Raw genomic sequence first — 25811 nt, 5'->3', positions numbered from 1 at the left:
CAAGACTGCATTTTTAAAGTATTCTATAATTCAGATTTTCTCCCAGATTTGATTACCTTGTCTCCTGATTAGTACAATTTGGAGGAGTATTACTATGTACCTGCCTTTACTCAATTTTTATGTACAGAATTAAACCCTAATTTGTTGAAGTAATTGTTGCATTTTGTTTATTATATCTAAAAACTGTATCCAATTATTGTTTTGTAAATGATCAAAACATTTTAATTTTCCTCTGACATATTCCTGTTAAATTATATTGTACTCTGTATGAATGGCAAGGAACATAAATCTGCCATGGTGAATATATGTGTATTTACAAGATGTAACTATAAGTTAATGGGATTGATTGAAGGTGTGATTTGGGAATTCAGTTTTATAATTTTATAACCACTCCTTATACGGTTATAGATTCATTTTCCCCAAAACAGTTCATATTTACATGGAATACTGCCCTTCAATCTTTTCAGAAACAGAGTTGCTGATAAATAAATTCAGAAATATAGCACTGCATAATGCTCTGCAATCATCTTATTCCAGGAGTCGATCACTTAAATTGGACTGGACTGCTAGAGCTCTTAAAGGCCTTCAAGCCAAATAAGCAAAGGGGGAAAAAAAGACTTCCAGGGAAGCTACTGATATTTGCTAAATGATTTTCACTTACTATTCTACTTATAAAATTAACTCCCTTCCTGGGTCTCCTGTCTGACTCCCGTGCTCTTGCGAGGGGGGGGGCTGGCCAGAAGTTAGGAATATCAGCCAACCTTCCTTCCAGTCCTAGTGGGCACATGGCTCCTGCTCTTTCCAAAGTGAATCCATACAATGACCAGGAAAAGAGACAGACAGTATAAAAAGTACAATAAGCGGGACGCCCGGGTGGCTCAGCAGTTTAGCGCCGCCTTCAGCCCAGGGCCTGATGCTGGAGACCCGGGATCGAGTCCCACGTCGGGCTCCCTGCATGGAGCCTGCTTCTCCCTCTGCCTGTGTCTCTGCCTCTCTCTCTGTGTGTGTCTCTCATGAATGAATAAGTAAATAAATAAATAAATAAATAAATAAATAAATAAATAAAAAGTACAATAAGCTCCAGGTAAATAGGAATTTAAAGTCCTTATCACCCACTTGTGTTTGTTTGAGTTTGCCTGTGAGCCGGTCTGGGATTACCAAGTAATGGAAGGAACCGGAGAGCAGGACGTGGGGTTGGCGGGAAGAGTCAGAGGCTCTGCGGGAGCGATGATCCCTGGGGCGTAGAGAAGCAGGCATCACAGAGGCTTCTGTGGCTGCAAAGCCGGCCGGTGGGCGCCTTCGGGCCGGGATGCAGGATGCCTTTTCCCCTCTAATGGATCTTCAGCTCGGGAGCATTTGTTCTGTGCCTGAATACACTGGTCGGCATCCGTGCGGTGCCCGGCGCTTCCTAGCTCGGGGCTTACTGGTCTACCTTAGACCACCTCCACGCCTGGCCGTAGCTGTGGCTCCGGAGCCCCCAGCTGCGATGACGTCGGTGCCTGCCCTGGCTCCTATTGCAGCCACCGGCCACACGCGGCTACTGAGCAGCTGAATGTTTAATTTTCACTAATTTAAAATTAAATGGCCACCTGTGGCTGTGGCTTGGAAATAGCATTGGCTTGGCAATGTCACACATTCTGTAACTTTGAGCGACTTCCTAGGGCGGGTTGAACCTCGCTTTCTTCTCCAGGGCAAGACCGGCTGGAGGGGCCTGCTGCCTAGGACAACCGCCATCCCGAGGACATAAGAGGTGCCCACCTCTAGGGGGAGCCCGAGACCTGCTCTGAATACCGCTCACTTGGGCTGCGGGAGAAACCCGTGTCTGGTCAGGCCCTTCCTACCCGGTGAAATCAAGTGGGTTCCGAGTACAGACTAAAGCCCTGGCCAGGGAATGTGGAGCACAAAGATAATGGTTGTAATTATCCACAGAACTTGAATGGTAAGGAGGCAACAGACGCCTGATGCCCAGAAAGGGGAAGGGCTGCTGGCTGGCCCTCACCATACCCCTGAGTTCAGTCTCTCTCTTTTCTTCCTTCTCATCTCTATTCTAGGACAAGATTGAGATATTTAGAAGCCCTACACTCTTAAAGACTGTGGTGTTTCACCCATATATCATCATAAATGCAAATGACATTGGAGAGTAAAATAAATGTAAAGGAAAGTCAAAGTTTTTTTTTCCAAAATGCTGTTGCACTAAGCACGGTGGTGAGTCTGCCTTTTAGATTATCAGGGACTTCCCTGCCTCTACCCCAGGCACCTTTTTGTCAATCCAACAACACTCACTGTATTTTTGGAAAGACTTCCTGGTCTTTGGGGCAGGCAGCCCAAACCAATAGCCCTCTAGGGACAGTGAAGTACATACTTTCTCTTCCTATTCCTGTTCTAACTTTGGAGCTGCCTATTGCCCCAGTCAGAATGAAAAACCAAAGACGTGGGATAGACTTTGGAGAAGGGAGGAGGGAAGACCCAGTGGCCATTAAATTTTGTAGTTCCTTTAGGTTAGGGGTTCTTAAACTTGAGCAACACAGCAGAATCACCCGGAGGACCTGTTAAACCACAGACAGAATGGCTTCATTCCAGAATGTGAGACTTGGTAGGTTTGGATGGGACCTGAGAATTTGCATTTCTAACAGATTCCCAGATGATTCTTATGATGCTAGTCTGAGGACAGTACTTTGAAAATGAAAATAATTGCTTTAGGTCTTGCTTTGGAATTAGGGTCCAAAGTCCTGCTGCTGTAGGGAAGTAGTGTTGGCTCCTTTGCCAGCTCTGTAGTGTGTGTGTGTGTATGTGTGTGTGTGTGTGTGCCCATGGGAGAAAACCCGTGTCTTGGGTTTTAGGAACTCTTAGAGGTACAGTTGTGGCTGAGAGCAAGATCCAGCATTTCAAGTCTCCTAACCAAATGCAGCCTTTAAAATAATCTTTGAATACCCTTTAAAATAATTGAAAACCCCAAGAACAGGACCCAAATATTGCTTCTATTTTTTATTCTTCTTTCGATGTTGCCATTTTTTATAAACTCTACTCTCCCTTGGTGATCCTATTACTTTTCATTTCCTGAGCCATATTTTAGACTCAGGGATACTGGCTAAGACAGAAGCAAGTCAAGCATTTCTGTTTTACTGTGCCCATGAGAGATAAGAAAACAGAACTGTCCCCCATGACATCACCATTTTTTCTACACCTATGGAAGCAGTAAAGCCTGAAATGGTGGTTGCTGGGCCAATCATAGGTCTATACAGCCAAACTTCCTTCCTTGGTGTGGAGAAGTTGTGGTTGAATTGGAGGCCTTAGGAGGTTGTGGAGAAAGATATGAGGTTGCCTAAGACCATTTTCTAAACAGATAATTAACTTTGAGAATTTGGTGATCACCTGTTTCAGTAGAGCTCATCTGAAAATGAGCCCTCATCAGTCCCCTTGTGGGGCTTTCACAAAATACAGCAACCTGGGCCTCATTTCTAGAGGGTCAGATCTAATAGGTCTCATTTCATAAATGATGGACCTGAGATTTATTTAATATCACACATACTGGCATAGTTGAGTTTGAAATGCAGTTGCCTGACACCAGCCTGTGTTGTTTCTATATTAGCTGCTTCTATTTAAAGGACAGCTTTCTATAAAGCTGCTTCTATTAGGTGACATTAATGATACTCCCCCCAAAAGAGAAAGATCCACCTTCATCCCCTCACTTAGACATGACAGCATCACTGATGGCTGACACTGCAAGGGAAAAGGAATTTTAGTTTTCTGACCTTACCACAAATTCAAAAGTTGTAGGGACAGGAAGAGTGTATTATGCTTACCTCTTCTGTGAGAGCGCTTTTGTAAATAGTCTGCATATCTCAGGGCTCCAAACATACACTTTATAAAAGTCCAGATGTTAACAGACGCTCCGCAATCAATTTTAACCTTGGGTAATTGCACTCTTCCTATCCAAGGGCAGTTTCAACAGGATGTGATCTATTTTGTTTTTGGTTGCTATAAGTACCTATAGCTCAAGAAGTGCTGCTATAATAACCCACTTTATCCCAGCTAGTGGCTGATCTCCAAGGAGCTCCAAACGTTTTATTGGTTTCTTATTAGTTATCAAAATTGAGGTCTTCTGAAGGAAATAGAAACTCTTATAACTTCCATTTCACAGATAAAGCAGTCAAGGCCCAAAGGCTAAATGATTGTTTTGTGGTCTCACGGAATCTGGAGCTTTTGTGTTTCTGGGGTCAGGAGTCGAGGTCTAGAAATAAAGACAAAAGCAAAATTCTGCTATATGAAATATCTGTCTTGTCATCTCCCATCCTAAAAGAGAATGGAACTTTCTTTCTGGCAAATTCATCATAACTTCTACTTGACTCATAGGATAACAAGACATTTTTCTTTCTCCCTCATTTTGTGCTGCTTTTTAAAAAGTAGATGTAGGCATGAGATATTAAATATCAACTTAGAAGAAATTTAACTTATATTTTTCTTTTGTATAAATAATCAGAAATATTATAATATTTATATTTCATATAATATATTATAATATTCAGAAAAATCTCCCTGGATTTGGAACTTTGTAAAAGCATAGATGGTACTTAGAAACTGTGCTATGCCATGCATTCATCTTTATGCTGTGCTATCTTTGTGACAAGTGTGGTTGTATACAAATACTAATAGTCTGTAGGAGGAAGAAGAAACTGTAGGTTAGGTGCCTTCTATTTGTTTCCAGGGCAACTTGTGCTCCCTTCCAACATAATGTCCAACCTACCACTCTGGAGTTAACTAGTCACTGGTCTGAGTTGCGGGGGGGCAGAAGCTATTTCCTTTATCATTATACCCCAAATACACAGAAGACAGCCTTGTGTCTACTGAGCATGTATACCTGATTTATTGCATTTGCCACTCTAGAAGCACTTTCTATCTGTATACACTCTGTGGCTTGTAGACAGACCAACACAGAGGCTATTCAGGAGGTTCAGCCAGTAGGAGGCATCACAGGAGATTTAGGGCAGAAGGAAAGCAGGAATATAGTGGGGTTTCCTCTCTCTCTCTCTTTCCTGGGTTGCCATGGGTTAGTGCTATCTATCTACCAAAAGTCCTATGACAGTGTTCAAAAACATTTCATGATGCTTTCTTTTTCAGAAATGACAGATGGATTTTAAAAAAATGAAAAGAGAAGAAAACAAAAAATAGCCAATCATTTGAAGGTGACCCTTTCCAGAAACTTGAAACTTATACTAGGCTGAGTGTCAGAAAACTATTTAAGGTAATTGATATGGTTCACTGTTAAAAAACCAATGAGACCTTTTGATAAGTTCTAATGTACTGATATTTGCCTTTTTACAATGTTTATTTTTATTTATTGGCGAATTTTACACATTTATACCCGAAAGAGACCCACTTCAGACTGATATATGATTAGTGGTTTAATTGTTCTTCAGAAACACCTTAAAAGCTTCCACACTCACCGTACCAGTCTCTATGGTCAGGATCACGTGTGAGAGAATAGGGAACTTCTCTGATCTCTTAGATGACTTGGTTCCAGGTTATTTAGAGTTGACAAATTTTAATCCTTGTTTTATCTTACTCAATGTCACATTGATAACTGCATGATGAATCTCAAAACTTAGCACACTCAAATCAGAGGTTCTTAGAGCTGAAATATTTCTCCACTTTGAAACCTCAGGATTTTTTAGCATTTCCTCTATCTCCCATCACCGTTGAGAATGTAGATGTCTTTCTTCCTGTGCTCTTTGCAGCCCTTGGCAGGGTGATTGGCACTTTATAGATATTCAGCTCATAGTTGCTGGAACAATCTAAGGGATCATCTAGTCACACTTTATGATATAAAACAAGAAACTTCTGTACATAATTTCTTAGGGATGGTCACATAGCTTCCATCGAAACTTTGTTACATGCAGGAAGGCAGTTTAAATCTGCCTTAGTAACTTAACCAGGTTCACTCCTTTTTCTAAGGACAGTTTGTGTATCTGAAGTCAGTTTTCTTGCTTTTTACTTACAAGTCTACTCTTCTAACTTAACTTCTAACTTAACTTCCAACACACTTGGCTATTTTTTTCTTTCTTATCAAAATTCCCTACAGCATAATGATTCCAATTCATGTTCACCTGATTATATTTGTTTGTCACTACCTCTCTATTTGGCCCCAAATACAAAATTATAGATTTGGTCTGATTACTATAGGCTGTGAAACTCTTCCTCTCGTGTTCTGAACATCATGCTTATTTTAATGCTGAATGAGATTCCATTGCCTCCAAAGAGTGAGTTTTGTATCATAATCATCCAAATGAAACAGTAACTGTTGGTGTTTTTGAGAAAAGAAGGACAGTGGTGTGGGGAACCACACAGCATTATCCAACTGTTCAACGAGAAAAGGGGTCCCTCCTTAAGAGGGTTAAAGGAAGTCTGACTTCTCAATAGAGAGAGTTTCTTTTTTTTTTTAATTTTATTTATTTATGATAGTCACACACAGAGAGAGAGGGGGGCAGAGACACAGGCAGAGGGAGAAGCAGGCTCCATGCACCAGGAGCCTGATGTGGGATTCGATCCGGGGTCTCCAGGATCACGCCCTGGGCCAAAGGCAGGCGCCAAACCGCTGCGCCACCCAGGGATCCCTAGAGAGAGTTTCTAAATAAGTTTATCCTGTGCAAGAGAGGCAAGGTGCTGGACAAAACACAGCATGAGTACATATGGGTTTCCTTTATTTGTGCAAAAATGCATTCCATATACCATTGAAAAAAAAGTTTGGTAACATGAGGCAATACTGTGGACAAAGAAGAGAGAGGATATATTAAACCTAGATTTGCACACAGGTCAGCATTTTTAGAATTTTTAAAGAATAATTTGTAATTCCCATAAAGTGGACTCACCATATGTCTCTGTTATAGCCAATAGTTAGAATTGAACAGATTTGGCATGCCATGTTTACTCCCTCGGAACCCACAACATTATAAACTATATTTTTTATTCCTTGCTTGGGATACCAGACCAAACTATTGGTGGGAGGATAACCTCTATTGATTGTTCATGAGAACATTTAAATGTAATTCTACTGCTTGGGAGTGGGAGGGGGTGTAGAGTAAGGCTAGAGGAAAGTCTTCTCTAATTTGCCAGATTGAGAAGTAGATGTTCCTAGAATTTATTAAAAAGAGAAAAGTAAATCACGATGGTAAAGACTTTTCATTTAGATCAAGAAAAAAGCCAAGATAGAGTTTTCATATCATGTAGGAACTATAAATGGTCATGGCTGTTAAAAAATTCTACTATAATTTCTTAGTTAAAGCTTTCATACACTTATAGGTATTCATAGTGTAGTACCAAGAACCTATAGAAATTGGGCTAAAAATAGTAAAATTTGATGACAAAAACTATACTTAAAATGCATTATAAGTATTTAAGTATACTTAAATGCAATGTATATCATGGGCCATTTATAAGCTAGAGTTCCTCTAACTCATCCAGCCTAGTGGTTCTCAAACTTATTGAACACCAGATGCTCAGAGATACACATTAAAAATGCAGTTTTCAAACCCCACACCCTGAAATTCTAATGCAGTAAGTAGGTCTCAAGCAGGACTTCATAATCTACATTTTAAACCACCTTCCTGTTGACCCTGACACAGTGGTGTTCTGCCCACTGGCTTAAAATCATGCATAAAATGTTTTCATTTTAATTGGTTTCTGAAATATCTGTGCCCCACTTTCCCCTCAAAGGAAACTGCTGGAGCCCATAGGTACTAATCAAAGAAGAAAGGTGTGAGGCAGATTTATGGATTTTTAAAAACTTTCATTTTCAACTAATTTTAGACTTACAGATTTATTGATTATTTTAAAAGGCCTAGTTCTTAAATGGTCCTTTGATGGTGCTCAGCATGGTGAAATGATGTGTGTGGTAGAAACATGAGAACTGAGCTCCTTGTTGCCTCTCGCCTACACTGTAAAATGACATACTCACGTCTATTTATATAGGCTTTATAAATCTTCATTTAGAAAATCCTCGCCATTTATTGATATATGGCATACCCTCTTCTTTTTCTCATATTTTTATGCTTCAAAATATGAAGCCAGACAGCTTCATAAGTTAAGGAACTATAACATGCTCCTAGTATTTAAATTAAGCCTTAAAAATCATACAATTTTAGAACATACTCTGAATATTTACTGCTAAATTTTTCATTAAAAAGAAGTATGTGTAGTCTATGCAATAATAAATGGATTTTGTCCAGCTATTGAAAATTCAAAAAAAAGGGGGGGGGGTGCCTGGGTGGCTCAGTAGTTGAGCATCTGCCTTCAGCTCAAGATCCTAGAGTCCTAGGATTGAGTCCTACATCTAGAGTCCTAGAGTCCTAGGATTGAGTCCCACATCGGTCTCCCCTCCAGGAGCCTGCTTCTCCCTCTGCCTCTATCTCTGCCCCTCTCTCTCTGTCTCTCATGAATAAATAAATGAAATCTTTAAAAAAAATTTTTTTAAGTTCAAAGAAAAAATTTTTCAGTATATAGAAATGTTAGTGACCTGTGCACAGTCTTTAAACAAAATATCTCTACTAAATATTTCAGTTACATAGTATGGTTGAATTTTGTCATTCTAGCATGTTCGAAGTGATTTTAAATATTTAGTTAGCTTAATTCAGCATGAGTCATTTCCTCCTGGTTTTAACGCTAACCTCAGAACATATAATGATTGAAAGAAGGGATCATTATTATGTATTAATGGTAAAAATTAAAGTATATTTTAACACACTTGTGAATTTCTAAAGCTGACAGCAGTAAGGAATATACTAAGACATTTTCTCTTTATTATTCATATTAAATATGCCACTTTTAAATTCTGTAGGCAGAATGAGACCCATAAATATGGTAATTATATTTGAATACTATCAAGTCAATATACTTAGAAATTAAATATGTTGAAGCAGCCAAATTCTTTTCTTATTGGCTACTAGTTAAAAAACAAAACAAAACAAAAAAAAACAGAAATAAAAACAAAACCGAATACCTCCTCAATGAGGGACCACTGTTGCGGTTAGTTAACAGTCCCTACTGTGTAAATTGGTATTTAGGTTTTAGGTACACTCTGAAAAGTGAGGTTTTTGGGACAATCGGCTATTATAGCTTCTTCATAACAGCTAAGGCCTATCACATAAACCCTTCTGTGTTTTGGTTTGCTGACCTACTCCATCAGAGTCATTACGAACTATTGTGCCCATCCAGCAGCCCCAGTTTCACATCTCAGATCCCTGCTGATAGAAGACACATGTTCTCAAAACCCAGCTACAAACATCAATAGGTATAATGATTTTTTTAATTTGAAACTTCCATTTTACATAACTCAAATCGGGTCTAGATTTTGCTTCTGAAAAATCATCACATATTGGAAAGCGAGAAAGTAATGCAAGGGGATGAGTAGGGGAGGATCCAATTGGACTCAGACTGTTGGGACTTGAAAACACCCAGCAAACCTTTTTCCCAAATTGGTGACTGAATCCATCCAGCACCAGCAAGGGAACTGTCAGCTGAGGATGCAAACACCCTCCTTCTTCCTTCTGGCCTGGAAGATTTGGACCAGCCAGAAGGAAGCAGCAAGGTCTTTGTCTTTTAGCTTTGCCACGAGTTTCCACTCTAATAGACCTCAAGAATATAGACACCTTCTGTTAACAATACTAAGGTTTTGGGCCCAAAACATAGCTATTAGGTAACAACTGTGTTGAAGACAGAATGACAAGAGCCAGGTCAGTGTGGTCTGAGAGAGGAGGGATTACAATCCCAGCATTGTGGATTGTAAGGTACTATTCTTGGCTTAATTACTGGTGGATGATCTGACACTGAACTTTAACGATTGTCAGCCCTGATCTTTCTAGCTGGAAGACGTTATGATAATATCTATATCCTATGCAGGAGATCATGCAGTGGTTACCTAAAAGACTACTTGTGCATGAAAGAAACAATCACGGCTTGCCATTCTAAGGGTATAATAAGAACACATTTGCAAATGATTTAAATGAACTTTTGAATACAATCACTTTAAATATAGCAAACTATAAAACTAGGTTGGCGTCTGAACTTAATCCTAAGTCATAAGTAAGTCCCTCAAGTCATTTTTTTCCTTATTTCTTTCAGAGTGTTTGAAAATTTTTAGATAAGTCATGAATCATGAGGAAAGAGGGCTACATTCCATAGCTGGTCTTGTGATGTGCATGGATAACTTTAAAAACTGCGCATTAGAAGCAACACAATAAAAATGAAAATTCGTAATCAAATACAATAGGTTGGCATTAACTTGAATTTATCCAAAGATTATCCCTCCCTCTAAATATATTTCCCAAAGCTAAGGTTGGATAGCTCTCCTAGAACAGATCATCATGCACAGCATATTGATAGAAGAAATCAAATCAGAAATCAAACCAAGAATTTCCCTCATGGACTTGGGCCTAATTTTCCCAGCTGACCCCTACAGTATTTTGTCCTCTCAGCCAACACATTCCATCTGATACCACAGCTCTGTGCAAGCTCTGCACGCGTGTACTCTTTAATCTCCAGCGAGTTAGCTAATCAACCTTTGTCTCCATTTTGTCGTCTTTAAACAGGAATAATAATAATAGCCATTCTACAAGGCTGTTGCAGGATTTATTCCAGTATAGCACTTAGCAAGCTGTCTGGCATAAAATGGGAGCCTTGTAATCTTACCTATTATAATACAATTATTATAATTTTTGTAATTGTCATTATGAGGTATCTTATCTCCCAGCTAGTAAGGGTTCACATCTCTACCTAAGAATATATGACTTTTCACATTGTTCTTATTGAAAGAATGAATAAATGAATGATTGAATGAATGAAATAATGAAAAATAAAGGCAAGTGCTAGAGAGATAAGGAGCTTGGATATTATAAAACTGCAGCCCTTGCTGTTTATAATTTCAGCCACTCTCCCCTTCTTTACTTATTCTTTGCTCCAGACAGATAGTTGTCCTTCTTGAGAAGGCAGTTCACCTTCTTAGACAAAGAGAGTCTTAATTGGGATAAAAGATTGGATGTAAAGGATAATTTTCCTGTGGTAGATTCTGAGGAGCACCATTCACTTTTAAATAACCAGAAGCCAAGGAAATAGAAAGTCAAAGATTTTAAAGTTGACCCAAAGGCTTATAGTCCATTCTTTGGAGAAAACAGCACAATATCAAAAACAAATACAACATTAATCAAACAAATTAGAAAATAACCACAAAAGAAATGGGATATGAAAGTGCTATAGAGAAAAGCTAGGAAGAAGGAAAAATTGGCTCAGGATTTAGCCTGGAGGAGGGGGAGATTTTGGTGACATCAGAAGATCTGACATCCCACTGAAAACATCTTGGAGGGAACAAGTTCATTCTCATAGTATTTCTTGTCTTCAAATTTATCCCAGGATTTCTAAAGTTGTTCTAATTAATGACCCATGCATCTTTAAAAATGCAGACTTTGGAATCTGAGAGGGCAAAGATATTGGACATTCATACTCTGGGATGAATGGTATTTCCCTCAACTCGTTCTTCTCAGTCTCCCCCATCTCTGTAAACAGCAACTTCCAGTTACTCAGGTCAAAAGCCCTGGAGTGACCTTTCTCTCTCTGTGCACATCTAACCCATCAGCAAATTCATAAGCTCTTCTGCCAAAATATACACAGAGTTTAAGCACTGTTTACCACCTCCACTACTCTGCTCCACCCAATCCAGGAGAATCTCTGCCCTGGATCATCCAAGAGTCTTCTAACTGGTGTCTAAGCTTCTGCTATTGCCTCCTTGAGGCTAATCTCATACATCAGTTGGAAAGACTCAGTTAAAATTAGGACCCATGGTGTCACTCCTTTGCTCAAAACTCCATTATTGCTCTCCTATCACTCAGTGTAAAAGTTACAATTTTTTTTCAGTGACCTACAAGGCTCCGCAAGATGTTGCAGTGCACCTCACCCTACATCCTTCACCTTGCCCTGATCTAGACATGCTCCTGCCTCATGATCTACCTCCATGTTGTTCCCTCTGAATTCCCTCAGAGTTCTCTTCCCCCTGGACACTGCATCCATCCATCCCTCACTTTCTTCAAATCTCTCATCAATATCACCTTCCCTAGCTACTCGCCCTAAATTTCAAACCCTGCACTCAACAAAAGCTACTTCCTGACTTATTTCCTATCTATCCACTTTCTTGGATTTAATTGGTTTTTCAGTATTTATTACTGTCTAATTTATCCTATATGTATATACTTACCTTATATTTATATTTATATTGTTTACTATTCATCTCTCCCACAGAAATATAAGCGCCACAAGGGTCAGAGTTGGGGTATTTTTTGTTTGTTTTTTGGGGTTGTCTTGGTTTATTTTTCTTTCTCATCCCCTAAAACTTCTACTACATAGCAGGTCCTCCATAAATAGTTTCCAAATAAAATGAATGACTAAATGATCTTAATTATATGGTTATTATTTAAAACACAGCTGCAGCAGATTCCCTAGAGGACACCAGTATGCCTATTTGACATCTGTGTGTTTGGGGATTGGGAAAAACTTTGACAGAAAAGTAATTTGGGATTGAGACATTGGGCCACAGGAAAATATCAGTGAGTCCCAAAGTGGAAAGTGAGAAAAGTGGATCCCTGAGGATCTAGAAGGTATACTGAGGATATTGTTCAGCTGGGTGACATTTTCAAGAGGTATAAAGAAGTTCAAGAACATTATGAGGGGAAAAACCCCCAGAAAAACAGAAAAATCGATAAACCACATTTCATCTATTTTATAATTTTGCCTCCTACAGCCTGCCTCTTCTTCCTTCTTCCAGGAACTTAGTAAAGATCCATAAAAGGGGCCACTCAGCCCTGATGCTTTTAGTACTGCTTTCAGAAGATGGATTCTATATGGAGAGAGTCCTATGGCCTTACACCCACCATTAACCTGCTCTCCCAAGCCTAGAGTGCCAGAGAGGAGTGAGTGGTAGATTGGGGTTCTTAAATTCTAGGCTATTTGTGGAAAGACAGAGCTCTATTCATCCAAACTTATCCCCTCTCTTCTGAGAAGACTTCACTCTTGCTTCTCTTGCCTGGAAGATGCCCACAGATCCCTAAAGAGGCTTTGTTAGAATAGGCCAGATATATTAGCCAATAACAAATAGGAGGTAGGCTTGGAGATATGGTAAATTATTCTTGATTGTCATCTTCAGAAAAACTCTTGCAAAGCACATTTCTTCTTTTAGGGCTGTATACTACAGAAAGAGAGAAAAAATACAGGCTAGGGATGACAGTGCCCAGGGGGCAACGTTAAAGTCACAAGTCACAAATTATTTGTGGAACTGTCAGATAGGGAACTGTAAATTGAAGGCAGCCATGCATTTATTTATATTTATCCTCCATATAATTTTATTCAATCTAGCCTCTGAATTACTCTGTCTCCAGACAGAGGAAAGAGTAATGATAGGAGAGAATAATTAAATTAATTAAAGAATAATTAAAACACAGCCTCATCCTGGAGCCCTTCCTACTAACTTGGATTATCTTAATATGATTTTTAGGTGTATGTGTGATCTTTATCATTCAAATACTGGTAACATAATTCTTAAAACTAGGGGAAGCAAAAAAACAAAAAAAAACAAAAACAAAAAACTAGGGGAAGTACAACAATGAAATATCACCCATCAGAAAAATAATCCAAAACTTGGAAATAGGCAAGGGATAGTAATTTAGTGCAGAACTGAACTTTAATCAGTGTGGTTACTTCATACTTCTGAGGTACAGATGTTAATTTGTTGATTTTAATTGATGGACTCAAAGAATTTCTGTCCAATGAAATAGAAAACCTAAATGTTTATATTTTATTGTACTATAAGATACTAACTAGTTTTATATCTAGCCTTCTAACTTATCCATATATATATGGATCTATATATATATTATCTATATATCTATCTATATATTACTGTATTACTAGTAATATATTACTATATTACTATATTATATTATTATATTATATTACTATATGGATATATATATATATATATATATATATATATATATATAACTAGCTTCTCAAATGCTCTTTGGACTAGTTTTAACATATTACTGGTTCCCCCATTAGTCAATGGACCAAATAAAATCCTTGACTTTTTTGTTTTACTTCTGTATGAGAGTTATACTTCTAACTTTTGAAATTATACTTTAATATTTAAAGACTCTTTGTTAGCTCTCAAACACCATTCTGTGTTCTAGTGAACCTATCTAATGGGACTTAGTATATTGGTAAATAATTTTATGCTTACTTCAAAAACTGAGATACTACATTTGTCATAAATTACATAAATATGTAATTTACATATTACATTTGTCTTTCCTGTTTTTTTTCCTGTTTTTTTTATAACCACATCACCTGTATCTCCAATCCAAGTCATAACAAGTCAATTCCTAATTTTTTCATAGATCCCACTCCATACTTGGCAATCATGACTCTACAACAAGTTATTTGTCAAAGGTAGCTCTGCCTAAGCTACTTAAACAGTAGGCAACTAGAAAAAATATTTAATAGATCAATTTTTTTCTCTATCCTTATCACTCCAGAAGCAGATATGTAAATCAAAATTTGATACAAGACTTTACACTAAGCTCAACAGAGAGAAAAATATCCTAAATGTCCTGTTGAAGCATTAAATTAAATGAGAAATAATGGCGGCCAAAGATAATAACATCATTAAATGTTATGGTGCAAAAAGTTTTAAAGAAGAAAAACTGAAAATGAATACTCACAGAAAATACATTTTTAAAACAATTATTGTTCTGCCTTTGCTCCTATGCCTTTAATGTGACACTTTCCAACAAGGACAGCAAGTTTCTGAACATGCACAGATATAATTTCTTCTTAAGGAAATCTTTTCTTCTAGTTATGGTCAAGTTTTTCTTTATTATTCACATCTTCATTAAAGGGAAACCATAATAAAAGCAAAAGAAACATTTCTAAAGATGATTATATATGATTAGCATATTCTACAATTTGATATTATTTTCATTCATCCTGTCATGCAACTTCATTGTTATTTTTAGCAATTTTATTCCAGAAAATGGGTGAAAATTCTGACATTAAAGGGAGTTAAATAAATGAAATGAGAAAAATTGGTATGTTTGCATAATAGAGTTTTAGAATGCTGTTTCTTCTACTTGCTGACTGAATAAATATCAGTGTTGGTTAATATAATTTTGAAAACTGTTGGTTTTCTTTCTACAGTGTCATCAGTAAATAATAGAGAATATAGAGTTAAAAAGAGAAGAAAATATAAATGATGCAAACTTCTGTTCCAAGTGAGATTCCTTGTGATATGGTTTTTAATTAAGTTTAAAAAGTAAAATCCTATTCATCCGAAATGTCAATTTCTTTTGGTAAAAAATTTCTTGGGACCCTTGGGTGGCTCAGTGGTTAAAACGTCTGCCTTCGGCCAAGGGCATGATCCTGGAGTCCGGAATCAAATGCAAGATCATGCCCCGCATCTGGCATCCTGCGTGGAGCCTGTTTCTCCCTCTGCCTGTGTCTGCCTCTCTGTGTGCCTCTCATGAATAAATAAATAAAATCTTAAAAAAAATTTCTTAAAAACTCTAAAAATTAAGTTAGCCAATTCGGTTCCTATTCATGTTCATAATGCTCTCCTTCAGGTTTAAATTTATGAGTAGTTGTTCTTAAGGAAGAAAATTAGTTCATAACACATTAGCCATCATTGATTTAGACACCTTTAAATATTAACTAGTATAAGCTAATTTTTTTTAATTGAGGTCAGATTTGGCCCAAGGTCACACTAAAATATTGCTCACTGTCTACCAGTGACATTTGCTGAATATTACCTTGGGCTACATTTTTAGCATTCCCTCTGGCATACTGTGATTAGATGTGACGTTTCTTGGCCAGAATAAAACACAAGGTCGATTCTGAAGAATATACTATATTTTTTTCCAGGCAACTTTGCATTTGCTTATCTATAGTACACAGGCAGTTCGTTTTAAAGCATAGGACTTATGAACCACTACTAGCACATGCTAAATCCTTCACCTTACAGGATGCCTCCCTACATTGTCCCAGTCTATGACTACCTCCTGAGCCCTCAACAAAATCCCTGAGGAAAAAAAACACAGCTGAGGTCAGAATTCTCCAGCTCCAACTGTAATAGGCTGTGGGAGTTTATCTTCCCACTGCCTGGGAAGGGTGATCATTTTCATCAAGAAGAAAGCCCTCTCCCCCCACCACTCCCTAGATAGTGTTATAAAAGATGATTGGGATATGTAAATCTATAAGAATTATTACTCAACTCTGTTATGAGTTAAATAAGACTTTGTCAAACACCAAGCAAGTATCAATTATTTATAAAAATACTTAGAAAAAACCAACCCATTGGTAAGTTTGTAATAGGAAGAACAATTTTGAAATGTCATGAGCTATGCTTAATATTTTATTTTTCTTCCTAAAGCCTTTAAAAAATAATAATAACCACCTTTGGCCTGAGAGAGCTGGCTAGGCTCTCATAATCACCCTGTTGCATCCACTTACCCTGATTAGAGAAAATTAGTAAATGAAAACATACTTGAATTTTGCTCTTCGAACGAAATGCACGGCTTGTAAAATTCAAGCATTTTTCTCAACCAAACATATGGATACTGAATAATTAAAATCAAGTAAAAAAAAATCCTTAAAAGCCACTAATAATCTCCAATACAAGGAAAACGGTCAATTTAAAAATTAAAATACAATTATAATTATTTTTCCTGGTATGGCTATTGATTCTCAGATACATGCACAGTAAAATATACTAAATGTGCAGATATGATTTTGTTTTAAACTATGTTTTATCTAGAAAGGCACACCTAGAGGTGGGTTTAGAATCCAGGATTAATAAATACATTTAATAAATACATTTAATAAATACAGGATTGTATTTATCAGTAACTCAGATTATCTGAAATTTTGAAAATAATCCCCTCACTCCTTGATTTAAATATTGTCTAATGCTATTAGGAGAAACTCAACAAAGGGCCAATAAGGACACGTCTCCTTATGTATGCAGCTTTCTATCTCTGTAGGTATCTAGGAAACTTTACTACATGGTGAAGGAGGCTGAGCTGTGCTCCTTCAACTCCCTGTTAAATAAAGTGACTGTCAATATCTGGGTCGAAGCTACGGAGCATAGATAGTTCTTTATATCTATAAGGAGTGCAATGAGCCATCCAAGCTAACTCAGCAGAGAGAACATTTACTAACAAAATGGTTGTAGAGACCCATTGATTTGATGGATGTCTGGGATTGTATAGAACCAAGGAGCCCAGATGAAAATGGTAACAAATTTGAAAGCTTTTAACAGGCTCCTTTTATTCACCCTAGCATGGTTTATTAGCATGACATAGGCTTCCTGTTTTCTCTCTTTAATGATACTGTGCTATGAACCAATGAATGTTTTCATTTGGAAAATAAGAAAGCATTGACATGTTATTTGAACTGTGGTTTCTTTAGTGATGCCAAGGGAATAAATATGCTAATTCTGTGCTTTGAGGAATGTACTTGGTAAGGCCCATTACTTCACTGATTTCAGTGGATACCAGGCCCAGGTAAGAAAAGGTTAATAGCACATACCTTGAAATCTTCCAATGTGCAGAAGTTTTGACTTAGAAAATGGAGAATTTCAGTGACCCTTCCACATACTTTTGATGGTGATCTTCATATTATATTCTCCATAGTAAAGTTTAACTCATCATTTGTTAATTAGAATACTTGAAGCAATTTACCTCAAGCTATTGCTTGATTCTTCATTAAAAAAAGCAGTTACTATGAAAAGTTACCATATCCGTTTTGAAATATTCACAGACTCTTACACAAATAATGCTTTTTCATAGAGGAATAAAGGACAATCTTCTTCAAATACACATGAATGTACAAAGACACAATCTTTGAAGAAATCAACCACGGATCACTAGGGCTTTTACATCAGGAGCTAACAGCAGAAGTGCCACCTCGAAAGAGTGTTCCTTGGCTTTAAAACTGGAACGAAACAACTCTCAACATTTGCAAAACATTCCTTTATTATTAGAAATAAATTATTTGTATAAAAAATTGCATGCGTCAACCATTGCATTTATTTTTAGCACAACCCAAGGCTTCAATCCGGTCAGCCATTACAAGAAACAGATTCATTGTCTTATACAAGTTGAACAAGGTGGGACAGGAACGGGAGTTCTCACAATCACAGAAAAATACTTACAAGAATAACATCAGACACGGTTTATTTCAACAGCATTTTTTTTTTCACAAGCTAACATTAGTTTTCCTTTTGTGATTTTTTTTTAACTGCTTATGGGTAAGCAATACTTTAGCTTGACACTCATTGGTTGTACTGTATAAAATGTTTTTTTTTTTTTCACTCTGTTTTTGATACTTTTGGCTCATGGCTACTTTGTGTTGCTTACAAGATTGACTATTGATTTGATTGATTGTAGTCTACAGAGATCTCCAGGAGTGAGTTTTGGTGGTGTCATGTTTATTGTTTAACATCACATACCAGACTTCTTCACGTTATACCATTTCCCTGTTTCAGATTGAATGATTGCTGTAGCTGATATATGTTGTCTTAGTAGAGGAAGCTGTTAAGACAAATTAAGACAAATTAATAGGATATCAAAATAAATTATTTTGCTAAAATGATTTTAAAATTCAAATCCTAAAATCACTATTTTATGATATTCCATTTTTACAACATGTTACATATTTTTTTAACCATGTAGTAGGAATTCAGTGATAACAGGAATAATAATGCAGCAACAATTTTAATTTGTAAAACCACTGCTATTTATAACTACTTAGCAGAAAACTAATAATGGAAAAGTTCTAATCATAATAAATTTAGATGAAATTCAATTTAAATGTGTGTTTTGAGTAACAAAGATACACAATATGAAAAATGAAAGAACACATAAATGATCTGCAAAAGACAAAAAAAATATTTTTTTACAACCTAAGTTAAAGACTTCAATTCTTAGAGTCTGATTTGATAACCAAAAACAGGTAAGTAATTACAACTACTTGTGCTTTGACAATGAGTATTTTTCAATTAAAGAAAATAATACTTTTATTTTTTCATTGTTTATTTGGGGGGGTGGGGGGCAGAAGGAAGGGAAGAGAGAATCTTAAGCAGGCTCCATACCCAGTGCAGAGCATTATACAGAGCTTGATCTCATGATCCTGAGGTCATGAGCTGAAATCAAGAGTTGGACCCTTAAGCGACTGAGCACCCCAGGTGCCCCTTAAAAGCAAATAATACTTTTAGACTCTAGAAGTAAACATGGTATACTTATGTTCTATAAAGTACATAGAATATTTGTAAATATTAAAGTACATATGTGTATTGCAGGTACATATTTATGTTCCGGTTTCAGCCAAAGGATACAAATGGAGGTGTTTAAAAACAAAGACTCAAAGAAGGAAATAAATATTTTATTCTTCTGATACCAACTCACTATAAAGTAAAACCTATTATTGTAAGATTATTAGAAAGCTATAAATAACAAAGTATTCTAAGTCAAATTTATTATACTCATGTTTAAGTTTTCAGAGAATATAAACAAATCCAAATAATCCCTTTGGTTTTTTTGAAAGATGTGATGGAATAAATCTCTCTTCTAAAATTCAAATGTGATGTCCTATATTTCAGTGGAATTCTGGAATGCATAATCATAAGAAGAAAAATATGAAATAATGCTAAATATGTATGTATTTCACTACATAAATCCAATTCAAGATGAAACAGATTTTTAGGTAATTATTTAGTTTTTGAACGTTAAATAAGCAAATTATAAAGCTCCTCCTCTGAAATAGAATCAGTTTATTTACATCAATATAATTGACCTGACAAGTTCCTAGCAGAGATTGAGATCACACAAAGTTCACAATCACAAAAATAAGTGCAGAGAGCCTAAGGAAATGCTAATTATATGTGTTTTTGCTATTTTTTTTATTTCATTGAATATTATGAGCTTTATGCCAAAAAAAAAAGCTAACGTATCTGCTTCTCTTGTCTCCATTATTCACACTTCTAGGCTATTATTGTGGCACATAGAAAGGAAGTGGGTTTTTTATCTGGTTTTAAATTATATTCTGTTCCCTACAAAATGAGTTTAAAAAGATCTGTGAATCAAGTCACTGGGCCTCAGTTTCATTGCTAGTCCAAAATCCATAATATTGGGTTTTTGTGAGGATGGAGGTGACTAGGTTTGTGGGGGAGCAGCTGCTGTCTGAGAGAATGAATATGGAATCCTACTTTCCTACTGACCCCTTCCAAAAGGCTAGATGTCTGTGATGTTCAGTTGGTGTGAAGTGAGACAGTGATTTTTATGCTTGTGTACTATTTTTAAATTTTTAAAAAAATTTCTAAACATATAATGCCCTCATATACCTCTAAATTCCCTCTACAAAAACAAAATCTGTTCTTCAATTATGTTTTTGAAGGACTTTCATATAGTCTTTGAAGAAAGATGAAGAAAAATTGTCATAACAGTTAGAAAAACAACCCTTAAAATGGTTGTTCAATGTCCTGCCCTATTCAATATCTTCAACGGTAGCTAAAAATGTAGGAAATATTTATCAAGTTTGTAGATAGCTGGGAAGAAAAATTATGGTTGAAACAGAGGAATAAGACCCAAAAGGCCTTGAAGAAGATGATGTTTAGAAGATGTTAAATTAACAGAAGGTGATTTGGATCAGATCACTCAAGGATCATTCCAACTTTGAGACTCTATAGCTAATTAAAGATTCATACTTCATTTTTTGAACCCTTCAAAGCTATCCCCAGGGAAAAAGAAGGTAGAATTCTACTGAGAGCTCTGACTATAATTTACAAAAGGAAAGTTATCTTAATTTTTCTAATGGTTAGAAAAAGGGATGCAAGGCTATGGACATGGATGATTTAGTCAATGGGAAAACAGTGACGAGGGACAAATTGTGGAGGCAGAAGTCTTGGGAGAATCTTTATACCAAAAGTTTTACAGAGCGAACTGGATGAGAGATGTACATGTGAGCTACTAGGGAGTTTTTACAGTGGCTATGAATATACTTATGTGACAATCAGTTCTGGAATGCAGCAATGGTGAATTGCCTTGTGGACACCACTCTGTGTTCATAAGCTAGAGAAAGCAGTTCCACCTCCAGCAGCAGCTGTTTTCATGAATTATTCATGAACATAGCTTAAGAACTACCATGTTACAGCATTTGTTAATTGGGTACAGTTGATAAATTCATACACATCAACTTGCTTCTAACTCCCTTTCCACACACTTTTATGAAACAACACTTGACCTTTTTTTATGTGAAATGTAGTACTCTGCAAATTCAGTAATTAACATGGACTCATTGGCCTCCCTTCCAGCTTCACATTACTTATATTTATTCTGTGTAGATTTTGAAGCTTGAAAACCTTAAATATGTGGCCAGAATTTCTGGCATTAACAAGTAATCTTTAAGATGAAGTTTCTAAGTGCAAAGGACTTATAGAGCTCTATGGCCATGAAGGAAAAGCATTGCAATGTACATCATAAATACATTGCTAATTGGTCCGAAAAAATCCCAGCAATGGAATAGCAGCCATAATTATCCAAATCCTCCACATATTAAAAAATGAAGAAAGAGGGATGCTAAAAGAGTAGTTTTTGAATTTTAAGTCTTTTCTACTAATGACAGTGCAATCTAGATTTTCCAAGGCAGCAATGACACTTCTATCTTACTTATATGGTGATTCATAGTTTGCAAAACACTTTCTCCTATGTCACTGCAATGGTGACTTGTCACAAGTCTCATAACAGAAAGCATGAGAATGCAGCAACATGGATACTGTTCCAGTAGATTAACTAGCCCTTAATTAATTGAGAACAGACTCCACCCAACCCCAGAGGAGGCATTTTAAATCTGAGGAGGCATGGAGTGCCTGGGTAACTCAGTAGGTTGAGTGGCAGACTCTTAATTTTGAAGGACACAGGTTTTCCAATATTCAGTTCTACTTCTAAAACATAGGCACAATTTTAGAAGAAAAATCCTGCATTTAAGTTATTACGGTCATTGATACTTGTAGGGAGTGTGATTTTAAAGACTTGCCTCAATTAAAGCCACTAGTACGTGTAGTCAAGTTAATAGAGACATATGGAGTCCATGATACCTGGTGATACAAGTGAACAAAGATCAACAGTGGTTACCTGGAATAGGACTTCAGGAGAATATGCACTGTCTTTCCTAAATGTGTAAACTATAATCACTTCATTGGACCCAATTTACTAAAATCCAAACTACTTACAAGATAAATATATTAAAGTTGCCAAAGTACAGTTTAACTACCTTTTAGGTAGTAATTGACTTTATCTTGATTCACCTTTTTAATTTTCTTTCACCTTCCAAAAGTGAGTTTCTGACTCTTCCAGAATAGTATAGGCATACCTTCCATTAAGATCTTTCATTCTTATTTCAGAGAAAGTAGGGAAATGCATGCTTGTTATAAAATTTCCATTTCAGTATCAACCAAAAATAATAGAAGGAAAACAAAGAACATGAGACTTACTTCTATTAAATATGGGATTAGTCTTTATCAGTGCTGGGAATATTTCTCTTCAGGGAATTTATTTATTTTTTAAAAGGGTGGGAAAATTTTATTGATTTTTTTTCTCCTGCCACTTTCTAGAAGTAAGTCTGGGATGACTGGTATTTATTTCAATTTTGTTTGGGTGTTCCCATTTGCAACCACATTACAGAAAGTTTCCTGGATTGTTGTTAAAAAACAAAACAAAACAAAACAAAAACCAAATCCAACTACAGACTCTGATGAGTTGTAGTGGGAAATGCCAACAGCCGGCCAACAGCAGTTTACCAGCATCCTACAACAGGTTTTAACTGGCTGCTCTGATGCTTTCAAGGTAGAAAAACACAGATAAGATTCTGCCCTCAAATCATAAGCATTGAACTCTGACACTTTTGATAGTAGCTATAGTGCATCTTTTGCTAAAAGACCAAATAGGCCCATTATTACTAAATTGCTTACCTATAATCAGAGATGATTATAATGATTTGTTACCAAAACCAGTCTTTATTGTAACTTCTCTTGCAGTTTTTCAAGGTTTCATGTTTACAGAAAGGTGAATATGTGGGGAGTGTTTGTGGAATTTTTAAAAGACTTTTTTATGTACAGGTGACTAAATTTGGTTATTAGGGAGCTGAAGGGAATCTTCCCAGAAAATCTGACCAATAATTCCAAGATGTCTGATAGCAATTATAGCCAAAAAACTTAATTGATCAATACTTATCTTTTAAGGCCATTTTTGCATATGGGGCATCAGAGTAGACAATGTTCATCTGGAAATCTTTATGTAAGGAAATGTTTATAAATCTAGTGCAGATTCTGTTGTTATAATAACTAAATTGGATAAAATCCACACTTAATCTTGCCTGTATTTCTTGTCAGAAGTATAGAGAATAGGGAATACAGCCTGCTGGAGGAATCTGAGAGGAAGAGAGTATTTTTGTATAGGGTTTTATCCTTAATTATTAAATACTTGTTATATATTTCCAAAAGACAGGAAGTCTGAGGTCTAATGCAAGAACCTTAGCATTTATATCTTTTTGATCCATCAGAAGCTAGTAACATAAAGATTGCTTTTTTTTTTTCTGTACTCAGCATCTGGTATTTTACAATACAGATCTTCAACCTGTTTGTTACTCTTCCATAGATACCAAAATGAACCAGTTACACTCTACTGGATTAGCTTAGTAGTGGTGTATTGTTATGGTGCACTCCTTCAGGGGTGACTACAGAGAAGAGGAAGGTAGGTGAGGAAGGGACAAGTAGACCAGTAACTGCAGGAAGGATCCTATTTTGAGGTCATGAAGCTTTCAGAGAAGAGCTCTAATTATCTTAATATAGCCGAAAAGGGGGCCACTTGGGGATAATAAGTATTAACTATGATTTAACCTAACATGTTGGCTCACTAGTTTTCTCATTTCCCTAAATACCTATATATCATATCATTTATTTGTGTAAGATCATTGAGCAACCAATAAATCAATAAAGAACAACAAATATTGAACTAACAGAGACTGGAGAGTAGTTTCTAAGTGCTACATAATAATTCTATAAATGGAAGATAATTCCAAGCTTCAGATGCTTGGTTATGCCTCAAAAGGGAGCCACAAATGTGATACTTTGTCAAAGAGATTTCGTATGCATAGTCACGCTCTAGAGAAAAGCCACTCGCCTTAAAGTTATTTGGTTCTAACCAAATGGTTCTAACTGCCATGATTGTCTCATGGTGTGCGAGTACCACCGTGCCCGTGGAACTATGCAGCACAGTCCCCAAGACTAGAAGAAGAATGTTCAACGTACATCTATTAGGAAGTGCTCCCGCTCTTGACCATCGGAAAGTCTACAGATGACTTACTGTTGGTTTCAAGACTCTCACAGAGTTCACTTTTCACCTCTCCATTTGGTCTGTCATTTCCTTTTTGGATCAGTTTGCTTTGCATGGTGGCAGCTGTCACCACAGCCTTGAAGCTCCTCTTGCGTTTTTGAACATTCTGCTCTGGATGAAAAATTATAATATAAACCTTGGGCATATACAGCATGCCTAGAGACACCGAAGCACTTAAACTCATGGAGACAGTAAGTGTTGTTGTCTGGATGTACATCTGAGGGGAGAAAAAAGAAAGAATCAATGTTGGTCAGCCTGATCCAACATAAAGTAAATAGCGCAACCATTTTTCTATAACGGATTATTGCAGCTTCTCTGTTCAGGGTGCATTAGAAGGTACTTATAGAAGTTGCCCTTAATAATAATCAAGCAATTCTCTATCCCTACCTGCAAATGTGGGTAAGGTTGTATTGTTTATAGAGCCTAAATCCTCAAAACCAACACAAACAATTAAGCTGATGAAGCTTAGTTTCATTTTTAGATTATAATTAAACCTATACAAGAAAGGGAACAAAACCATTGTGGCCAAAGACTAACATTTTATGCCACACATCCTTTCTTCGGAGAGGTATTAGAGGGTCGAGTATAATTCTTTTAATAATAAACTTAACCTAGAAGCTTATGGTGGAAATGAGTGGGAGTGAAATATAACAGAACACTGCTATTGCCCACCATTGCTTGAATAATGCTAGCTAGCATTTGCATTTTCACATCATGACTTAATTTCAGCTATCAAACTTGATAAATAATAAGCATGCCATAAGGCCTTGATTTTTTAATACCCCCCCACCACCACCAAGTATAATCCCAAAGGGTTTCTCAATGGTGGCATCATATCAAAATAAATGTGGTTACTTTTACAAAATACATACCACTCTTTCCTCCAACATTTAAATATGCCCTCTGGGGATAGTGTCTTGACATCTGCATTTTGAAAATTTTCCTCCTATGTTCATTCCTTATACTTATTGCACTGAAATGGACTGCCCTGGTACTTAAAAAGAGCAGTCTCTCTGGAAGATTCTTCTTCCCAGAATATAGAGGTCAACGAGCTGAAAAAGCCAAATCTAAAGTCACTGCTTTTGGCTTTTTCATTATGGTATGAAAACAGACATGATAGAATTTTAATCTTTTTTTTTTTAATTTCTCAGTGTTACTGAGTTATAACTGAAAAACAGAAATTGTGTATTTAAGGTATACAACTTGATGTTTTGATAAACATATGTACTGTGAAATGATCTTTGCTCTCAAGTAATTAACATATCTATCACCTTATGTAGTCATCACTTTTTTCTTTCCTTGTTTCTTTTTATGTTTTTTGTACTGAGAATGCTTAAG

At 36.5% G+C, this 25811-nt stretch overlaps 1 protein-coding gene across 5 annotated transcripts in view; it reads right to left on the bottom strand.

Moving 5' to 3' along the window:
• Nucleotides 1–18037: 18037 nt before the first annotated feature.
• The window catches only part of GRM8 (glutamate metabotropic receptor 8), a 731467-nt gene continuing 723693 nt past the window's right edge, over nucleotides 18038–25811 (bottom strand). For 4 of the 5 annotated variants that reach the window (XM_025471533.3, XM_025471535.3, XM_025471534.3 and 1 more), the window contains exons 10-11: nucleotides 24389–24690; nucleotides 18038–18617 (exon numbers count right to left, since the gene is read on the bottom strand). In XM_025471533.3, the coding sequence (XP_025327318.1) occupies nucleotides 24394–24690 (297 nt within the window). In that variant the 3' untranslated portion in view covers nucleotides 18038–18617; nucleotides 24389–24393. The remainder of the gene's footprint in view (nucleotides 18618–24388; nucleotides 24691–25811) is intronic. The other variant, XM_025471536.3, reaches the window with a different exon arrangement.

Source organism: Canis lupus, chromosome 14 (genome assembly GCF_003254725.2).
Source record: "Canis lupus dingo isolate Sandy chromosome 14, ASM325472v2, whole genome shotgun sequence".
NCBI classification, from domain to species: Eukaryota; Metazoa; Chordata; class Mammalia; order Carnivora; family Canidae; genus Canis; species Canis lupus.
The sequence above is the reverse complement of the archived record's forward strand: the minus strand, read 5'-3'. Positions and strand labels throughout refer to the sequence as shown.